This window comes from Lepidochelys olivacea (genome assembly GCF_965140295.1).
Source record: "Lepidochelys olivacea isolate rLepOli2 genome assembly, chromosome: 3".
Lineage (NCBI taxonomy): Eukaryota > Metazoa > Chordata > Testudines > Cheloniidae > Lepidochelys > Lepidochelys olivacea.
In genome coordinates this window covers 98,256,497-98,278,071 of record NC_140413.1, presented here as the reverse complement: position 1 = coordinate 98,278,071, position 21,575 = coordinate 98,256,497, and the positions used below count along the sequence as shown (strand labels likewise).

At 41.1% G+C, this 21,575-nt stretch overlaps 1 protein-coding gene across 1 annotated transcript in view; it reads left to right on the top strand.

Moving 5' to 3' along the window:
- Positions 1-21,575, top strand: part of THEMIS (thymocyte selection associated) — a gene marked incomplete at its 5' end in the record, with an annotated part of 122,973 nt that overhangs the window by 91,065 nt on the left and 10,333 nt on the right. The window contains one exon of the mRNA XM_084625127.1: positions 7,391-7,544. Within this exon, the coding sequence (XP_084481253.1) occupies positions 7,391-7,544 (154 nt within the window). The remainder of the gene's footprint in view (positions 1-7,390; positions 7,545-21,575) is intronic.

The window sequence follows — 21,575 nt, the reverse complement described above, 5'->3', positions numbered from 1 at the left end:
GGGACAGGGATGCAGCCAGACTGGGAGCAGAGCCATGGCCAGGAGGCTGCAGCCTGGGGTGGGGCTGGGGCTGTCAAGCCCAGGCCGGGAGTGGAGTCATGGCCAGGGGCTGGGGCTGATGCTGGGGCCAGGAGCCGAGCTTGGAGCAGAGCAGGGCTGGGTGGCACTCCTTCCTCACTCCCCGTGGGGGCTGGCCTCCCCCACTCCTGAATGTTCAAGGCACACCCCACAGTTTGGGGACCTCTGATTTATCCTTCCTGTGGAAATGATCCGTGAAGGGCAAAAGTATTTAAATATGTACTTAAAACCCTTGTGAAATTTCACTGAAAAAGCCTTACTGTGCATGAGCAATAGCCTCTTTTTAAAGGTTATTCTATTGGATGGTTTCCTTCTTCCTCTCACACTCCCACATCCCTCCCCACCAAAATGTATTATATCTTGGTCTGCTCAGTTTCCAGACATCAGTTTTTCATTGTTCACCATTGCACCAAATCACAGCTGTATCTGGTGAAGAACATCGCCCCCTCCATTTCAAACTTCAACAATTGTTTTTATTGTGCTTTGGGGAGGGCAGGAAGGATTTGGGGCAGAAAAACATCTCTGTTAGAATGAGACCCTTTATGGCACGTTTTTGCCTGTGGTGAATTTTGCCGCCGAGTTATAAGCCGTTGAAATAAGAAGTTTAAAAAGGAAACGCTTAACTGGAGTTTTTTGAATGCATCGCATAAGACAGGGAAGAGAGCCATCTAGTGGCTTCTTAACATTCCTTCCTTCCTGTGTTTCCCCTTTTGGTAAAGATATTAGTTTCCTCTGTTCTTAAAGGAGTGCCTTTTTCCTGTGCCAGTTATTCTTTTTCAGATAACAAATGAGCATATTTACGCAAGTTCACAGATTTTTTAACCCACCTCGTCACTCTGCTTATTGTGAGAAACTCTGAATGTTCAACATTCCTCTCCATTTCTCAAAGGGCTTGTCTCAGTTACATTCACTTTTTTTGTTTTATTTTTGTAGCAATGGGAATAACCATAATATTGTCTTCTGGGTCTCTCTTGTTACTGGAAACAATTTGCAGTCAAGGCCTGAATAAGGTTATACCAGATCTACTGTTGCCTGGTGGAAATTTGTTGCTTTATTTATTTTTAACTCTAAGAAAATGCTTAGTGTTTTCTGTCCATAACCCATTATGACTTTGTATTGCATTCCATTTTTATTTCCTGCAACACTCCACTTGTCCTGGTCCTGGGCTTCTACTGAAAATAAGTGTGAAATTGATCATGGTTTTATGGCATGGATATGTGTGACAGTATATTGTAATAGAGGTTAGAGGGAGAATTTGAACTCAAGTTGCCATATGTGAAAGCCCAGAACTTTAACCAAATGGGCCATCTAACTTTTGGAGTGAAGTGGCTGAGAGTTTATCATAACTTTGTTCCTGTCTCTCCAGGCTCTCAGCTTTGACCTTTTGTTGAACCTCCTCTTTAGGCCTATATTCAACTATAATTTATAATTTGCAAGTTCTGCAGGCAAATAAGAACTCTGAAGTTCTGCTCTTTTGTATGTTTATGAGAAACCTGTTTATTGTCCATGGCCTTTCTGAAGAATCTTTTAAGTAGCTTTGTTCCTTTTTCAGGCTGCCCAAAGAACTTTTGAAATAAAGGCTTGTTGTCATGTGTTAGAATTTGTGTGTTTAGGGAGACAGTTACAATTCTTGACTACAAAATCAGGGCCTCTTGTCAGTATCCATAACTGTAGATACACTCTGCCCTTGAAAAAATTATGTTAGCATGCAAGATAACTTGGCTTGCCGATGGATCATTCAAGAAGGCTGCCTTGGGATACAAGTCACAATCAAAAGGTAATTGTTTCTTTCCAAATGGAATAAATCAGTCCTGATCTTCTGCTGTTATATTTCAAGTTTCCTATGAGCTCTCACCATTTCCAATTGTGTTATCCCCTTTATTTGAATCTGTCCTTTTGCCAGGTGTCACTTTTAAACACTCCGTTCCCTTATTCCTTGGCATGCAGTAAGCTAAATTTTGTTATTATGTATGCTGGTGTAAATCTGGAGCAATTCAGTTGAAACAAATGGAATTACTCCAAATTTGCAGCCCTTGTCAATGGGATTAGAATTTGGTCTGGTGGATCAGTATGGTATTTTGATTTGATTCTGATATCACTTACGCTGGTTTTAACATTGGTGTGAGATCAGAATCAAGACCTATGGCTCTACACTATAGCTATAAGAGAAATGTGGTGGCTGGAGTGAAATGATCCCTGTATAGTTTAATTCTAGAAAGGGCTCTGAGGATTGTGAAAGGCCCTGTATAAGAAAACAAAACAAAAAGATAATTCTTTATCTAAGTTAGACTGCTCTTTTTCTTTAAAAATACTTTCCTAAATACTGAAAACTAAGTTCAAAAGTGTAGGCTTACTTTCAGTCAGGTTTAGGCTTAGCTATGGGTACACTGCTGTACTTATCTGTTGCAGAATCTTTCTTTGCTGCTTGTGTCAATAAACTGCTACTTCTGTTTGAAAAGAGTGAGGTGCCTGTGGATTTCAAAATAATTTCCCACAGTGTTATGGTATTGGTATGTGTTTACTACCGAAAAGGGTATCTGCAGCAATTAAGTGTTTTACAGATGGATGTATAGTATTGTATATACCAAAGCGAAGAAATATCTCTATAGTTTTAGCCTGAGTTTCTGAAGACAGTATAATGTGCCACTCCAAGTCTTTAAAGATTACAGTAAAAGATTTATGATCTATATCTTATAGCATGTGTGACTCATAATAAACGTCCTCCAAAGGTGTAGTGCCATGTCCAGCAGTGATTGCTCCAATAAATGGGTCTCCCTCTGCAATACAGTCCTTTGTAACCATATAACAGCTTTACTTTCTGTCTGGAAAGGCACAGTTTTGTCAAAATGTTTTATGCCACTACATCGCTCTCAACATTTCCAGAAAGCACGGCAGTTGTTGGTTTCATATTTACTCCCACGTTTTAATATGACACAGCATCATAGCTTTTCTCCTTTTTATTCCGAGCCTACTTAGAATCATAGAATGTCAGGGTAGGAAGGGACCTCAGGAGGTCATCTAGTCCAACCCCCTGCTCAAAGCAGGACCAGTCCCCAATGTTTGCCCCAGATCCCTAAATGGCCCCCTCAAGGATTGAACTCACAACCCTGGGTTTAGCAGGCCAATGCTCAAACCACTGAGCTATTCATTGTTGAGACTTAAAATAAATGAATACATAAATAAATAATAAAACCAGTAGCTTATTCTGGATATAAATGGGACAATTTCATAAACGTTGCAATGCATCAAATTACAGAATTCTTATCACACTTATTTAGAGAGCATCCCCTCCTTACTGTAGCCACATTTGGGAGGTTTTTGTACTTGTTTCAATGGTCACAGCTATTATTTTTGGAACTGTCTCTCTTGCTTAGTCTTTCAATATAAGAACACTCGGGTTATCTGCAGAGCCATTTTTCTGGGTGTCATATAACTGTAGCTATAGATTCCAGTGAAGAACCCTGCTGTCTCAAGTGTGTGAGATCTATCGAGTGTCTACAATAGTTTTTGGGTGGTTTCTTTCAGAAGAATTCAGGGGTCCTATGCCCGGCATAACATTACTGCCCATCTCTGGTGATGGCAGCTTTGGGTGGGAATGGCCTAAATAGGCCAGGAAAGGTAGTCTTGTGGTCGAAGCACAGGTTGGAGTGAAGAAATCTTGGTTCTTTTCCCAGTTCTGCCACACACTTCCTGTGTGACACCGAAGTACTATAGTTTCCCCAGGTGTAAAATCAGGGTGGTAATATATGCCCACATCACAGGGATATCAAGATGTTTTATTCATTACTGATTTTAAAGCACAATCAGTGCCTTGTGTTAAAGACACAGCATTCTGAATATTATTTATTATTATTTATGCAATATTGTTCAGTAGAATAGTAAATGTTTCTGTATGGCTGGGTAAGCGAGTGTGCACATGCACACTGTGTGCTAAGCTCAGTATGCAGTTGTCAGGTAAAATTTGCTTTGGTCACTTTTAGCCTCCTTTATTATTTCAGTGTCTTGTATTTTATGCCTTACAGATAAGTTCTGTGCAGATTTACAACTTCTGAAGAATGCTGCAGCCTCAGTTTGTACTAAAATGATGCATCCCCAGTACTTTGATCCTTGCATTCGCCCCCAAAGACATTTTGTATTTGCTTTACTATAACCCACCTTACTTCCTGAGGCATTATGTAGTTACCTTACCTTTATGGCTTTGTACCTTTTCTTCTAAAGGTTGAGTCGTAGTAGAGGTTTTTTGGGCAATTCTTAACTACTGAGGTAAATTTTTCTGGTCACAAGCTTTTAGTTGTTATAATGGTCAGATATGAAATTCCCTCTATTTACTGGTCTGTGATCCTTTTTAACAAATTTCCATGGTCCAAATCCTGAAGATTTTAACTCAGTCCTTCCTGTGGCAGAATGCTCACTGAAGACAATTGGCAATTCGTGGCTCCGTTGAAGTCCAATGGCAGAGCTCCCAATGACTTCAGTAGAACCAAGAGTTCATCTAATTGGAATTCTTCTTCAGAGGTGTCTGAGTAATACTGAATTAGAACATCAGGATTTGACCCTAGATGTTTAGTTTTCAGAGTAACAGCCGTGTTAGTCTGTGTTAGTCTGTATTCGCAAAAAGAAAAGGAGTACTTGTGGCACCTTAGAGACTAACCAATTTATTTGAGCATAAGATGAAGTGAGCTGTAGCTCATGAAAGCTTATGCTCAAATAAATTGGTTAGTCTCTAAGGTGCCACAAGTACTCCTTTTCTTTTAGATGTTTAGTGTAGTTATAAGGTGTATTTTTAAGTATTCTGTAAATCTACTACATGTGTATATTACAATGAGGGATGCTAGTGTGCTACAGATTTCAATCTAAACTGAAGTGAAAATCTAATTTGTGTAACCTGGTTTATTCTTAAATGTCTGAGCTCTGTCTATTTTAATGTATTTGCAAAGTGCCTTGGGGAACCATTGCAAAGAAGTGGCTCTAAAAGGGTGGTACAGTAGATTGATAAGATTATTGCAAGTGTTAATCATATGCTTCAGAATTGTGGGATTTCCCCTTGCATGGCTATTTTTGATGTCTAGACTTGTTTTCAGGTTATTTTGGACAACACAAAATAAAGACTATGAGTGTAACACATTGTGTTAATTACTAGGATTAACATATAAAAAAATGAAATCTAAATAGAAAAGAATAAAAGACAAAGATATTTTAAAAATATGTTCTTATTATTCCTGTTAGTTACATAGTATGTTCTCAGGTTTTTCTTAATTTTGTAAACCCCGAGGAAAAGATTGGTTAAAACTTATTTCTGTGCTGAAATGTCCCCAACCATCTGGGCTCTGAGGACAACCTGCGTGTAAATTGATCTCCACTTATTTTTTTTCCTTTATCATTCACCGTTAATGTAAACTATGCATTTATGGAGGCTGTGACAAGTTTATTGAAAGTTTTGTACATTTCTGTTTTGAAATGTGTTAATTTTTGTCCTGGCTAAAATTTGGACATTTCTTAAAACTTTTATTAATATGGTCAGGACAGACTGGTGTCACGTTGGTGATACATGTAGGTCTGGTGCAATACAAAGGAGGAAGAAGAGATCTCATGTTTGAAGAAGGGGCCCATAGTTTGCTGGTGTGAAATGGCAGAGCTCTGTTAACTTCACTGGAGCTATGCCACTATCCACTAGCGGAGAATATAGCTCAGTGATTACAGTATATGTTTCACTGTTTTTTTCTTCATTGCTGTTAAGTATTTCTTCTGACAATTCTGTCCTCTTTGTAATGTGTTCAGCTGTATTTCTCTTTCCACAAATCCCTGAGATCCTTGTGAATTTTACCACTGCTACAAGCTTTGCTTGATATCATAGTTCTTTCACAATCATGAACTGTACTGCATAACATTGTACAAGTTGTACTACACAACCTTGTATAGAATCTTGTGATGCAGTGAACCCCTGCTGATGTATCTTCTAGTGCAGGGGTGGCCAACCTGAGCCTGAGAAGGAGCCAGAATTTACCAATGTACATTGCCAGAAAGCCACAGTAATAAGTCAGCAGGCCCCCATCAGCTCCCCACCACCCACTTCCAGCATCTCCCGCCCACTGGCAGCCACACCGATCAGCGCCTCCCTCTCCCTCCCTGCACCTCCTGATCAGCTATTTTGTGGCATGCAGGAGGCTTGGGGGGGGAGGGGGAAGAGGAGGAGGAGGAGCGAGGGCTCGGCAAGCTCAGAGGAGGGGGTGGGAAGGGGTGGAGTGAGGGCAGGGCCCATGGCAGAGCCAGGCGTTAAGCAGTGAGCACCCCCAGGCACATTGGAAAGTTGGCGTCTGTAGCTCTAGCCCTGGAGTCGGTGCCTGGACAAGGAGCCTCATATTAATGTCTGAAGAGCCGCGTGTGGCCATAGGTTGGCCACCCCTGTTCTAGTGTTTATTTCAGAAAATACAACTATAGGTAAGCCCAAGAAAGTGTTAACTGTTTTTTATCTCTCATTATATGCTCTGATATTACAATATTTTCATTGTTGTTGCAGTTAGGATTAATTTTACCCATATGTGTGGTACAAGATTGATCTGATGCAGAAGGGCTACACTTCTTGCACAAGTAGATAGATTTTGATCATTAGCTCTTATTCACTAGTCTGCATCTCAGCTGTTCTGTTTTGAATTGATTGGCATTTCAGTTATACATATTTATACTTTATAAAATGGTGACTGTGGTTAGGCAGAACTTACATGCAATTACAAAGTAAATACATTACAGTTATGGTTTTGATAACTTATTCATATTATCAAGTTATCAAAACCATAACTGTAATGTATTTACACTAGAATTGCATGTAAGTACTGCCTAACCACAGTCACCATTCTATAAGTATTAATATATATAATTAAAATGCCAGACGTTTGTGTGTGTGTGTGGTATTTGTCATGTACTGTATCATAAAACTCATTGAATTAATTAGCAATACAGTAAGAACAACTGACTAAAAAGAAAGATATTTGAAAAGAAACAGATAAGGAAATCTCTCTCTCTCAGACACACACACACGAGAGAGAGAAAGGCTATGAAATATGTCTTAAAGGTAATTTTCTGTACCTAGAATATCTTCTCATTCTAGTCATGTTACTTTGTGGAATACATGCCTCCAAGGCGAGCATTGCAGTTATTTATAACTTACTTTAACGAACAGTAGATTCATGTTCTAAATCCACAGAAATGACCTCAAGTATGACTGATGCGCTCCCTTGTCACATTTGTGAAAAGTATCTAGTTTGGACTAACAATGCAGACAAGAAATCAATCATGCTGTTCTATGTAATTTCAGAATCTCTATGTAGACACCACTAAGAAACCGTGCTCAGACCAAGCTACTGCTGTTTCAGAATTACAAGTTAGTTGTCAGAATGATTTAGTGCACTGGGAGAATGAGGACGACGTGACTGGGACAGCAACATTACTGGACACCAGTGTGATTAAAGGTCAGTTAAGCTTTATGATTTGAGTTATTAATATAACAGCACTGAACCTCAGCCCTGATAAATGCTTGACGTGCGGAAGTATTTTGCATGATTCAGTTGGAACCTGTGGATCAGTCAAAGGAGACAAAATGTGAACCTCTCTTTTCTTCCTGAATAAATGCCATAAGGCAAACTCTCAGCAGCAGCATGGTATTAAACTCAGTTTGACACTGCAGCATGAATATTCAGTGGTTCTCAGGAGCAGGCCTGCGTGGAGAAGATGCTGCATTCATTTACAGTCAATCTTTTTAAAAGACTGATGATTCAGCCCTTGTCAAGGTTCCTCCCCCACTCTGAACTCTAAGGTACAGATGTGGGGACCTGCATGAAAAACCTCCTAAGCTTATCTTTACCAGCTTAGGTCAAAACTTCCCCAAGGTACAAAATATTCCACCCTTTGTCCTTGGATTGGCCGCTACCACCACCAAACTAATACTGGTTACTGGGGAAAAGCTGTTTGGACGCGTCTTTCCCCCAAAAATACTTCCCAAAACCTTGCACCCCACTTCCTGGACAAGGTTTGGTAAAAAGCCTCACCAATTTGCCTAGGTGACTACAGACCCAGACCCTTGGATCTTAAGAACAATGAACAATCCTCCCAACACTTGCACCCCCCCTTTCCTGGGAAATGTTGGATAAAAAGCCTCACCAATTTGCATAGGTGACCACAGACCCAAACCCTTGGATCTGAGAACAATGAAAAAGCATTCAGTTTTCTTACAAGAAGACTTTTAATAAAAATAGAAGTAAATAGAAATAAAGAAATCCCCCCTGTAAAATCAGGATGGTAGATACCTTACAGGGTAATTAGATTCAAAAACATAGAGAACCCCTCTAGGCAAAACCTTAAGTTACAAAAAAGATACACAGACAGAAATAGTTATTCTGTTCAGCACAGTTCTTTTCTCAGCCATTTAAAGAAATCATAATCTAACACGTACCTACCTAGATTACTTACTAAAAGTTCTAAGACTCCATTCCTGGTCTATCCCCGGCAAAGACAGAATATAGACAGACACACAGACCCTTTGTTTCTCTCCCTCCTCCCAGCTTTTGAAAGTATCTTGTCTCCTCATTGGTCATTTTGGTCAGGTGCCAGCGAGGTTACCTTTAGCTTCTTAACGGTTTACAGGTGAGAGGAGCTTTCCCCTAGCCAGGAGGGATTTCAAAGGGGTTTACCCTTCCCTTTATATTTATGACAGCCCTGTTGGCAAAGCTGAACGAGTGAGTTGTGTAAAAATATTAAGATGTCTCAAGTCACATTTTTAAATTTCTAAGAAAAAATTGAACTGAGAAAATTAATTGGCTTTTATTTATTTATACTTTTTATGTACTGTGTGTTAGGATTTCCTCTATATTTTCACCATCTGTTTTGGAGTTCTATTTTTTTTCTTTCAGAGCATGTTAAAGCTGAAAAGCTACATGACATGGGGCCTGATCCAAAACCTATGACGTCAATGGAATAACTGCCATTGATTTCAATAGGGTTTGGATCAGGCTCATGGCCCATCTTAATGGTCCACCCATCATATCTATCCGATAATGGGACTTCCACATGTAGTGTGTGCAGGACTGGGCCCTGGATGTCTATCTGCATGCAATCAGTTGAGTGGTTTCTGCTAGTAATATAAAAACATCACATAAAGATTTTCTTTATTGCCTTGTCATTGAATGTGTGTGACTCCCAACTATGAAATTCAGGACATTACTTTGAAAACCTTGCATATTGCAACTCCTCCAAAAATAACATAGTGTTCATAAAAAGGGATTCATTATTAATGCTCTGAAAGTAATTTGTTTGAGGGGAGAATTTCAAAGGCACAAGGGGCACCTAACTCCTGTTGAAAGATAATAGGAGTTTGTCACCTAGCTCCCATTTGTGCTGTCACAGTCCAGGGCAGCTGCACCTCTTTCCCCCTGAAGGTCCAGCAACGGCACTTTCTCTAGGCTTCCAGCTCCTCAGCCATCACCTCTCTTGGATGGAGACCCACGTCTCTCTCCTTCCTGATTGGGATATTTCTAGGCTGCACAGTTCCCTGTCTACACTGCGAATTCCTCAGCAAAATCAGACTGCCTAAGCAGGCCTTCTTTGTCTTCTCAGAGGCTATAAACAGTACAATTGCCCATAGGTATAAGTTACCACACAGCTTTCTCAACAAGCACATTTATTCTTAAGGGAAAAGCACTACAGAGAAAACATATTGAAAACAATAAAAGAACATACACACATGCTAATAACCTTACCAGAGATCCTCCCACATTCCAGCAAGAGCTCTGGCTGGTGAACAGTCCTCCTTCAAACCCTGGCGAGGGTTTTTCTGAGGTTACCAGTCTGTAACCGTTTTGGCTCAGAACAAGCACTTAAGAATCGATGAATTGCTCCTTTATGCTGTTTGATCCTGGGAGCAGGTAATTCATAGACAAAGGTCCCCTCCCAGGGCAAAGCTTCAAAAGATCATATATGGGGGAGGGGGGTGAGGCGGCATTTGCATTCCCCACCTCCCATGTATTTCCTAGGAAACCTACTCAACTAACAGTTAATTCTTATCTTTGCCCATTGATTAAAAGAGTCCTTTGAAGCTCATAACACTTCCCCAGGTTTAGGTTAGTCATGTCTCCTAGACAAGATACATAGAAACATTTGCATTTTAATACAATGAGCTCCTAAAATACTTAACCTTAATTTTGATATGGTTTAACTTAATTCAATAAGGTTTATCCAGGATATTGCAGGAAATTGACATACCTGTCACATGTGCCTTTGAAAATCTCCCCCACATTGGTATTTTTTGTCGAGTGAATGTGTTTGGTGGCTGCAAAAGAGGAAGGTTCCAGATTGTCAGGTCTGGAAAATTAAGTCCTCTGTTTAGTCCCCACAACAGATATAATTAGTAATGAGCAATCTTATTCCAAAGGGACCACTTTCAGGGCTTTAGAGTCTGACCCTGAAAACCATTACTCGTGCTAGCAGTCACATTGAAGTCAGACTACCCACATGTGTAAGGACTATCACGGGGAGTCTATACATAGTAAAGGGGCTCCTGTACTGTGGCAGGTCAGGCTGTTATAACTTATCCTGAGGACTGGCCAGGACCTAGAGGGCCTTGGGATTTGGAGATCACAAAAATGGTTTGAAGCTGACTTAGCACTCCTTTAGGCATAACAATAACCAATGGGTGGAACCTGATGCCAGACAAATTCAAATTAGAGTAAGGCAACATTTTTAACATTGAGGGTGATTAACCATTGGAACAAACTATCGGGGGAAGTGATGGATTCTCCATCTTTTGATGCCTTCCGATCAAGGCTGGATGCCTTTCTTAAAGATATGTTTTAGCCAAACTCAAGTAATTGGGCTCAATACAGGAGTAAATGGATTAAATTTCATGGCCTGTGTTATACATGAGGTCAGACTAGATGATCTAATGGTTCTTTCTGGCCTTACATTGACTGAATCTTTACCAGTCCTGTGTCGAAAACAGCTTGACTAGACCACAGAAGCTAATTCAGGATAATGGAACAGTTAGAAAATATGTCTAAGACCAGTAACATGCACATGTTCCTGTGGGTTCTGAGTAGGAGAAACTATATTGCAAGGTCTTTCTCTCTTGCCTTGACAAATGCAGTCAGACCTGCTCAAATCCATTCAGAATGTTGTTGCAAAGATCATTTTCCTCGCCCATCACACTGACCCCATCACCGCTCTCTTTGATTTCCCTCTACTGGCTCCCCCTTCTCTATGGCATCAAACATAAGCTGCTTGTATTATGCTCAAGGCCCTTCGCCTTCAGTACCTGCCTTACCTATCATCTCTCATTTGCTATCACTTTGCTGATTCCCACCTCTGATAGGCCCATGATGTTAGCCTCCACTGCCTACTTGTTAAACAAGCACCTTTGTGCTTTCTCCCATTCTGCCCCTCATGTTTGGGAGGAGCTCCTGTAAACATCTGCAAAGCTACCTCGTTATCCACCCTCAAAAATTGCCTTTGCCGTGATGCCTACAAAACTCTGAATAACAGTTAGGCTGCTGGTGTACTGAGATCTCTGCCTGTCATGCTGACTAATATCAACTGATTGTACTTCCCATCTATGTGTTGCTTCTTGTCTTGTTCTTACGTGGTAAACTCCTTGGTGTGGGGGCCATCTTTTTGTTCTGTGTTCGTACAGCGCCTAGGACAATAGGGCTCAACGGTAATGCAAATACTAATGATGTAGGGATTTCATGATGGTCTGGGCAAGGATTTTATTGATCATTTTAGCAAAGCATAACAGAAGTTGCAAGTCATACATTTTAAAAAAATCACCTTTATTGAACACCCCATGGTACAAAATGAAAACCAGGGCAAAATTTGCAAAAATTCATTCTAGTGCCTCGTAATAGGCATGTCCATGCAAACTCTCACAAAGCTGTTGTTACTGTTCCCAATGTTTTTCTAACCCTGCCAGTGTGCCTTTCCTATTTTGAGTCACTGGATTGGGTCCCAGGAGTGGCCCCCTCTTTCATTTGTTTGATAACCTCTTGCATAACTTGGCATTCCGGTGAGTGCTGTTAAGATGGGACTGGAGCTCCTCTAGGGTGACCAGACAGCAAGTGTGAAAAATTGGGACGGTGGTGGGGGCTAATAGGAGCCCATATAAGAAAAAGATCCAAAAATCAGAAATGTCCCAATAAAATCGGGACATCTGGTCACCCTAATCTCCTCTCCCCAGTGGGCAAGGAAGTCCAGGACCTCAGCATGGGACCATGTGAAAGCAAGGTGCATGGCTGCTATGACTGGTGTGTGGTAGTGTGGTATATGACACCAGGTGTGTATACTTTCCACAAGCTGTAATTGCAAAGAGACACATCTGGCTGCATGACAGCATTTAAAGGAGGAGGTGATGTCTTATCAAGATGTCCCTGAAGCTGTAGCGGGCACACAGGTAAACAGACAGGCTGATCCAGCTGTAGGGCAGAGCAGCGTGGGATGGCAATGGGAGAACTGCCAGAGGTGGACCATTGTGAATTGAAATGGGAATTTGACCACACCTACTGTGTTCTGGAAAAACTCATCCTGCATGCCAGCAAACTCATTTCCAAGGAGGGTTCATTAAAGCAGGGAATGAGAAATAAAATCCTTTGTCTCTGAACACAAGGCAGTTTTCCCCCGAAACACTCAAATTAACTCAAAACAACGTGCAAATGTAGTCAAGTCTTATGTAACTAGAGCAAAACATACATCTGATATGGAGCATATCACCCTCTAAATGAGACATAGCTGAAAGGCACATCCCTAGGAAATACCAAGGTAAGAATGCAGTTTCCCAGCTAGAGTGATTCGTCACTTCAGACAATGAGACACAACCATATGTGGAATAAATTTGTATTATGGAGGCTATGTGCCACATATGGCAGATAATCTGAATTTACTATGGCAACATTTTTTAAGAAGATAACAAGTTCTTTTTGTCTTCAGGCCTTTTACTAAAAGTCAGATCTAGATCTATCTGCACCTGGTCTGTGAGTGATCATACTATATTAACAGTTTGTTTACGTTTGGGGGTTACTGGTGTACTATGGACAGGGGGTGAATAACAGATCACCTCGTGTATGCACAAATTTTGATCTGACACTAATATATACAATCCAAAAGAAGGATTCCTAAAAGAGAAGGAAGGATGCTCTCGTGGCTATGGCACTGAAATGGGAATCAGGAGACCTGGGATTAATTCTTGGGTCTGCCACAGATTTCCTAGGTAATCTTGTGCAAATCACTTAATCTCTCTGTGGGAAAATATGTAAAGTGTGGGTAATAATGCTTCCTTTCTCTCTCACTTTTGTGTGCCTTGTCTGTTTAGATAGTCCCTGCCCTGAAAAGTAAGCAATCTCTCACTGTGTCTGTAGAGTGCTTACCACAATGGGTCCTTGGTCTCGGCTGGGGCCTCTAGATGCTACTGTAATACAAATAGAATAATAGAAATGGAGGGGTGAAAAAGACCAAGAGAGGTCCTGAAGTCCAGTTCTCTGTGCTGAGGCAGGACCAAGTAAACCTAGACCATCCCTGACAGGGGTTTGTGTAACATTTGCTTAAACCTCCAGTGATGGGGATTCCTCAGCCTCCTTTGGAAGCCTATTCCAGAGCTTAACGATTCTTGTAGTTAGTAAGATTTTTCTAAAATCAAACCTAATTCTCCCTTGCTGCAGATTAAGCTCATTATTACTTGTCCTGCCTTCAATGGACATGGAGAACAACTGATCATCATCTTCTTTGTAACTGCCTTTAACATATTTGAAGATGGTTATCAGGTCCTGCCTCAGTTGTCTTTTCTCAAGACTAAACTGTCCATTTTTTTAACCGTTCCTGCTAGGTCAAGTTTTCTAAATCTTGTATTGTTTTTGTTGCTCTCCTCTGGATTGTCTCTAATTTGTCTGCATCTTTCTTAATATGTGGCACCCAGAATTGGACACAGTATGATAGGCACTGACTCCAGGGGTGCTCCAGAAAAATATGTCTAAGACCACATATGTCTAACATAATAATAACATAATCTAAAATATGTCAAACATGCACATGTTCCTTGTGGGTTCTGAGTGGGAGAAACTGTCTTGTTTGACTAATTTTTAAACTTCTACTGGTGATTTCAATCCACTCCTACAAACAGCTAAACTGTTTCATATTCTAATAAGGGCATGAAATCTGTGCTGTCAGAGAAGCCCATCATGAGCAGAATTCTTGCTTTGTTTCCACAGTCTATGGCTCATAGAATATTTCCTTTTTTTAAAAAAGGTCCATATGATTCCTGATGTATCAAAGAATATATAGATCTGAAGAAAAATGTGAATTTATATCTTTGGGTTTTAAGGCCTCCGTTTTGTTTCCTTGTAAACTTCATGTTAATAAAGATGGGATTTTTAAAAAATTATTATTTCAGTGAAGCTACAGCTTTTTACTTCCGCACCATTTGCTTCTAAAATGAACTTGGTACTGAAGGTTGAGGTATTTTGTTCTCTTATACATGAGTTTCACTGAGTTTGAACTCACTAGAAATACCAGCAATATTTACAATAAAAAAAATTCTAGTCAGAAAATATCCATCTGAATTTCTTTGTTTACCCTTAAAATTAATCCTTTAAATGGATTTTCTAAAAAGTTACCTAATCTTCTTGCTAGTAGTTTAGAATTCTAGAATTGTTACATTCCTTCTTCAGAAACTTCTGTTTGTTGATGATTCGATACCTTGACCACATCCTCTGCTCTTGCATTTGACTAAGACAAGAGTAGAAGATCAAAATTGACATTAAGCCCTGAAGCCCTCCTTGCTCCTGTGATCCATTTTTTTCTATTTCTAAATCTTTCTTCCTTTTTTGTTATAATTACAACTTTTTTCTTGTGTGTGGGGCTTGATCTCAATATTTATTATTGTATGATGCATCTTGAAATGATAAATAAAGGACCAAGGAAAGAAATCATAGAATCATAGGACTCGAAGGTACCTCAAAAGGTCATCTAGTCCAGTCCCCTGCACTCATGGCAGGACTAAGTATTATCTAGACCATCCCTGACAGGTGTTTGTCTAACCTGCTCTTAAATATCTCCAATGATGGAGATTCCACAACCTGCCCGGGCAATTTATTTCAATTTTTAACCACTCTGACAGAAGTTTTTCCTAATGTCGACCCTAAATGTCCTTTGCTGAAATTTAAGCCCATTGCTTCTTGTCCTGTCCTCAGAGGTTAAGAAAAATAATTTTTCTCCCTCCTCCTTGTAACAATCTTGATAAGTATCTGCATTAATGCACTGGTCAGATTTAGTCTACAGTGCACCTGACTAATCTCTCATGACCAAATAGTGACCCTCTGTATTGCAGGAATAACCTGTTCTGTACTCCTACACATTTTCATTAATTATTATATATTTATTATGTCTTAGAGTACCAGCCAGAAGTCCCAGTCAGGGGATTGGGAGTAGAGCTGGTGGGAATTTTTTGACAAAACAGTTTTTTGTCTGCAAGTACTGATCCATCAAAACCAAAATGTTCATTGGGATAAGTTTCTCAGGTCCAGGGTAGATTTTGCTCCTCAAAGTGAGAGAATCAAATTTTAGTCCCTGTTGCAATGAATATTCAAATTGTTTATTCTAAGTGAAACAACACTAACAGGAGCAACTAAGTAAAACCCACCCTAGAATAGCCAAGTGGTTCGGCCACTCGCTTGTGATATGGGAGTCCTGGGTTCAAGTCCCTGCTCCAAATCAGGCAGAGTAGGGGGTTTGAACCTGCGGCTTTCACAGCAGGATTGAGTGCCCTGACCACCAGGCTGGGGTGGGTCTTTCTGTTTCTCTTTCATTTTAAAAGGTCTCAGCCTTGTCCTGAAGCAAAAATGGGAAACAATTCAAAATGCTGAAAATTTTCATGAAATGGGATAGCTGTTTCCTGCCCAGCTGTACCTGGGAGTGGTTACAGGGAAGGAGATTTTTAGTTTGCTGACGACTTCATTTCAGAGTTGTCTGGGGCTACATGGCCTCTTTAAAGATCTCCATGGCTGAGTGTACCTCTGATGAGGTGGGCAGACTCTGCACAGGTACAATACTTCCCCTCAGTGCTCAATTTGTAATGAAAGAGGTTCCGGGGCTCAAACAATTTGTTTCTCTTCATAACTGATGCAGCAAGCCCAGAGGTGCCGAGGCTATGAACGCCCAAGCCTAGAGGTGCCAGTGGTCAGCCCTGGCACAAATTAAGCCCTGCTTCCCCTACTGTGCCCCAAAGGCTTTGGGGAAACAAGGCCACAGATTCTGCCCGTTGGGTAGCAGGTGGGGTCAGATTGTTATGCACCGTCCTCAAGAATCCTCATATGCTCTGTGGCAGGAGCCAAGTTGGGCCCCCTTTTCACTGTCTTCGTTGAAGACAATAGCACTGATTTCAACAGGACCAGGATCAGACCAGTGGTGCTGCTGCATCCCCTGGCTTGAAGTAGTAATAACAAACACCAAATACCTGGTTTCCATGGTTTCCATCATCAGCACCCCCACAATAAAAATTGTTCCAGCGCCCCTGGATCAGACTCTAAATCACATAAGCACAAGACATTTTTAACAATGTAACTGTTACTAGCAGTGACAGAACAATTTAAACCTTGAAATATCTGTTTCTTACCGGTCAGAAGTGTTGATATATTAAAGAATGGATGGAAGATTTATTGTACCAAAAAGAAACAATGGTACAGCAAACAGAAATTCAGGACAGAAAGATTATAATTATAATTAATAAGGTAGAATTACTGAAAGTGAAGTAACAGAAAAAGAGACACAACCAGGGCATAGTAGCTACTCAAAATAAAAAAGAGAAACAGCGAACGTATTCAGCAGCTAAACCTTTCAGCAAAACATACAATTTAAAATTCAACTTTTATTACTAATGTTTTATTTGATTCCAGCACATTGTAAACATTAATCTTTCATGTATTTAACCTATATAATAGTCGCTGTATGTTTTAACATGTCAAAAATGCTATTTTAAAAGATACTGGGTATCCTCTGCTGGTGTCTATTGTGGTGGCTTCACTGAACCAGTGAAGCTCTCTTGATTTATATCAGCGGAGGATACGGCCCATTGTTGTGAAATGTGATTTGTATAGGGCCAGATTCTGATATACCTTAGTCATTGATCTCCATGGAGCACCTCAATGATCAAGGTAGCTGTGAGCATGAGTAAGAGTACCAGAATCTGCCTCACAGTAAATAAAACACAACTGGGCATAAATACACACCTGAGTTTGCTCACAACACTTGCTCTTCAGCTTTGTATGTAACATCTAGCGAGGTGTGCTCTCATAAATAAATACGCACTCGTGTCTCATTTAGATCACAACAGGGATTGAATTATTGAGTGATCATTTACAGCTATATTGTTCTGTTCAGCATAAGGCCAAAGATGGAGTGCTCTCTGTGTGCCTGGATGCAAAGTGATGAAACATAACTCTAGCTCTGGAGTATCATCTTGCAATTACACAATTGTATTACAAAGTATTATTTTTAGGGCCAGCCTGATGAGGCTGCCAGCTGTGCAGTGGGCATCCTCAAAGGGAGCCGAGTTTGGGATTTGACTATGCTGGCTTTCACGGCTGGGCTGGAAGGAGATTTGAGCGCTGTGGATATAGGAACCTCATGTTGCTCTCTAGACTTCCATGGCCTGTCTTATGGAGGAGGTCAGACTAGATGATCATAATGGTCTCTTCTGGCCTTAAAAGCTATCAAGAAGCCAGTAACACCAGTAAGGGGAACTGGGGTAAGGCCCCCCCCCAGGTTTTTGAACTCGTTCTAAATTCCATAGGCTGTGGCATCAAGGGGGCCATCACTCAACTACTTTTAAGCAGTGGTCCTGTACTAAATCAGCGTGGCTACTGCTGGAGTGTCATTCCAGTTGTGTGGTTGCAATCTTCCTGGAATTTGACCCAGACACCCCTTGGTACAGACAGAAGGGTGGCCGAACCAAATTTCAGCCCATTCCATTGTGACCTGGCACCCAGGGTAGCAACGCCACTCAAATTTGGCCCAACCTTGCCTCTGTTCAGATGGAAGGATGGCTGTGCCAAATGGTATTATAACCTGGGGCACGTGGAGTCTGTTCTTGTATGGTGGAGAGTGCAGGGGAGTCTGCTGAGAAGGTGACTTCTGGTGGCACTGTCTGATGGACTGTGTGGGTAAGAGAGAGGGAAGACTTCCTGGCCAGGGGAGACCCAGGATCTATGTGGGAGGAAGGAGTGGGGAATGAACAGGGACCAGACTGGAGTCCCTGCTGGGGGAAGGTGGGAGCTGGAAGTTGCCCCCTCCCCCAAAGAAATATCTAAATTGGTGCCGCTGGAGGGATCAGAGAAAGACTTCAGAAGAAATTAAATCCAGCCTACCTCTCTGCAAAGAGAGTGTCCATAGCCATTAACAAGTGGGTTAGGGCGGAGAGTTTCAGAGCTTTGAGTTTTGGGGAGCATGCCCTTCAACCCTTAGGAAAGGAATGTAATTAAAAAATTCATATAGCTGTTATGTAAATTTAGTGTTGAGGTTAATAGATTTCCAAGCAAGGAGTTAAGTTGCATTGATTTTACTGCTTGGGATTCTCTTGAGATCATTCATTTTCTCTGTCTCATTTTCTAATACTTAATTGAAGTGTAAATACATATATTTCAAAACATGTACCACTCCAGTTTGGGATTAAAGGATACTTCCAATGAAGTCTTACTGACATTAATCCCTTGGGATGTGTTTTGGGTTAGTGCCATTAATTTCCTTTCTCCCTGACGTGTCTGACTTAGATGTTATGATTTTGTTTATAAGCATGCATTTTGGGGAGAGAAAAAACAGAGCAATATCAATTCTGAGCTCTTCTGTGGTTTAATTCCATATTAACAAGTCCAGTGAGCACAAACAATATTTCTCCGTCTGACCCCCAAAGATTACTTTATTCCTTGCAGTGCTTGTTTCATTCTTTAGCTTATTTTCACCGATAAGAGATGCCCCCAGTTGAAAATGAATTACAAATGTAGAAATGTATATGAAGAAAATGATGGCTGCATCACTTCTGTGTCTGAACTCTGCATTCAGTTACTGGCTTCTCTGCTCCCCAGGCTGCCAAGGTCTGGAAACACTGCTAGTTTGTTCAGTCCCAGAGAGAGGCAGGTGGAATTGTTTTTCACATTGCTCAATCGTGACTGATTAAGGAATATTGATGGGAGCTAAGGGAGTCCTGTTTATTTCTTCTTGAGTAGAAGTCGGGTGGACTCAAGGGTAGATTGGGGGGATCTTTGTCTGAGTCCCATTTAGGAACCTGTGGAATGTGAATAGCTGCAGAATGGCATTGGAATATGTGACTGAACGACAGACAGAAGTGTTTCATGATAAGTCTGGAAGCTGAGGAGCAATATCTGCCTCATGGGATAGCTGTTTGCTGAGTTTTGCACAACCTCTGTGAGAGCAAGAGAGAGCGCCTCATTGATGAGGCCAGAAGTAGACAGGCTTTCTGGACACTGCCAACCGCTAGAGGGACACAGGGTCAGGGATACATTGTGCTCCTAGATTGACGTCAGAGTGTCAATGTGAAAAATGCATAAAACTTTGTGTAGGGTTTACATGATGCTTTGGGTAATTATTTTATGTTAATCTGTGTGGCAATTATGTTGTATCAAAGTCTTGCTGATTCTTTCTTCATAACATCTCCAAGAAACAGTTTTTCTTATCAATCCACCCAGCTAAAACTTTAATTTAAGATGTTATCATCTCACATCTTCATGACTGCAACGTCCATCTCTCAGGCCTTGACAAATGCAGTCAGACCCTATTCAGATCCATTCAGAATGTTGCTGCAAAGATCATTTTCCTCGACCATCTCACTGACCCTGTCACCCCCCTCTTTGATTTCTCTCCACTGGCTCCCTCCACCCCCGTTGCTATGGCACCAAACATAAGATGCTTGTCTTATGCTGAAGGCCCTTCACCTTCAGTACCGGCCCTGCCTATCATCTCTCATTTGCTATCATGTTGCTGATTCCCAGCTCTGATAGGCCCCTAATGCTAGCCTCTACTGCCCACTTGTAAAACAAGTACCTTTGTGCTTTCTCCCATTCTTCCCCTCATGCTTGGGAGGAACTCCTGTAAACATCTGCAAAGCTATCTCATTATTCACCTTCAATAATTTCCTTTGCCATTATGCCTAAAAAGCTCTGAACAACAGTTAGGCTGCAGGTGTGCTGCGATCTCTGCCTATCATGCTGACTAATATCAACTGATTGTACTTCCCTTCGGTCTGTATCTATGTGTTGTTTCTTGTCTTGTACTTAGATTGTAAACGCCTTGGTGCGGGGGCCATCTTTTTGTTCTGTGTTTGTACAGCACCTAGCACAATGGGGCTCAACGGTAATGCAAATACTAGTGATGCTGTATGTAGGGATTTCATGGTGGTCTGGGCAAGGATTTTATGAATTGATTTAACAAAGAATAACAGAAGTTGCAAGTCATGCATTTAAAAAAAAATCACCTTTATTGAACACCCCATGATGCAAAATGAAAACCAGGGCAAAATTTGCAAAAATTCATTCCAGTGCCTTATAATAGGCATAGTTCATGCAAGCTCTCACAGAGCTCTTGTTACTGTCCCCGAAATCTTTCTAACCCTGCCAGTGTGCCTTTCCTATTTTGAGTCACTGGATCGGGTCCCAGGAATGGCCCCTTCTTTCATTTGCTTGATAACCTCTTGTGTAACTTGGCATTCTGGTGAGTGCTGTTAAGACGGGACTGGATCTCCTCTCCCCAGTGGGCAAGGAAGTCCAGGACCTCAGCATGAGACCATGTGAAAGCGTGGGGCATGGCTGCTATGACTGGTGAGGTATGTGGCACCAGGTGTGTGTACTTTCCACAAGCTGGAATTGCAAAGAGACACATCTGGCTGCATGACAGCATTTAAAGGAGGTGATGTCTTATCAAGATGTCCCTGAAGCTGTAGCGGGCACACAGGTAAACAGACAGGCTGATCCAGCTGTAGGGCAGAGCAGCGTGGGATGGCAATGGGAGAACTGCCAGAGGTGGACCATTGTGAACTGAAATGGGAATTTGATCACACCAACTGTGTTCTGGAAAAACTCATCCTGCATGCCAGCAAACTCATTTCCAAGGAGGGTTCATTAAAGCAGGGAATGAGAAATAAAATCCTCTGTCTCTGAACACAAGGCAGTTTTCCCCCGAAACACTCAAATTAACTCAAAACAACATGCAAATGTAGTCAAGTCTTACGTAACTGGAGCAAAACATACATCTGATATGGAGCATATCACCCTCTAAATGAGACATAGCTGAAGGGCACATCCCTAGGAAATACCAAGGTAAGAATGCAGTTTCCCAGCTAGAGTGATTCGTCACTTCCATGAGACACAACCATATGTGGAATAAATTTGTATTATGGAGGCTACGTGCCACACATGGCAGATAATCTGAATTTACTATGGCAACATTTTTTAAGAAGATAACAA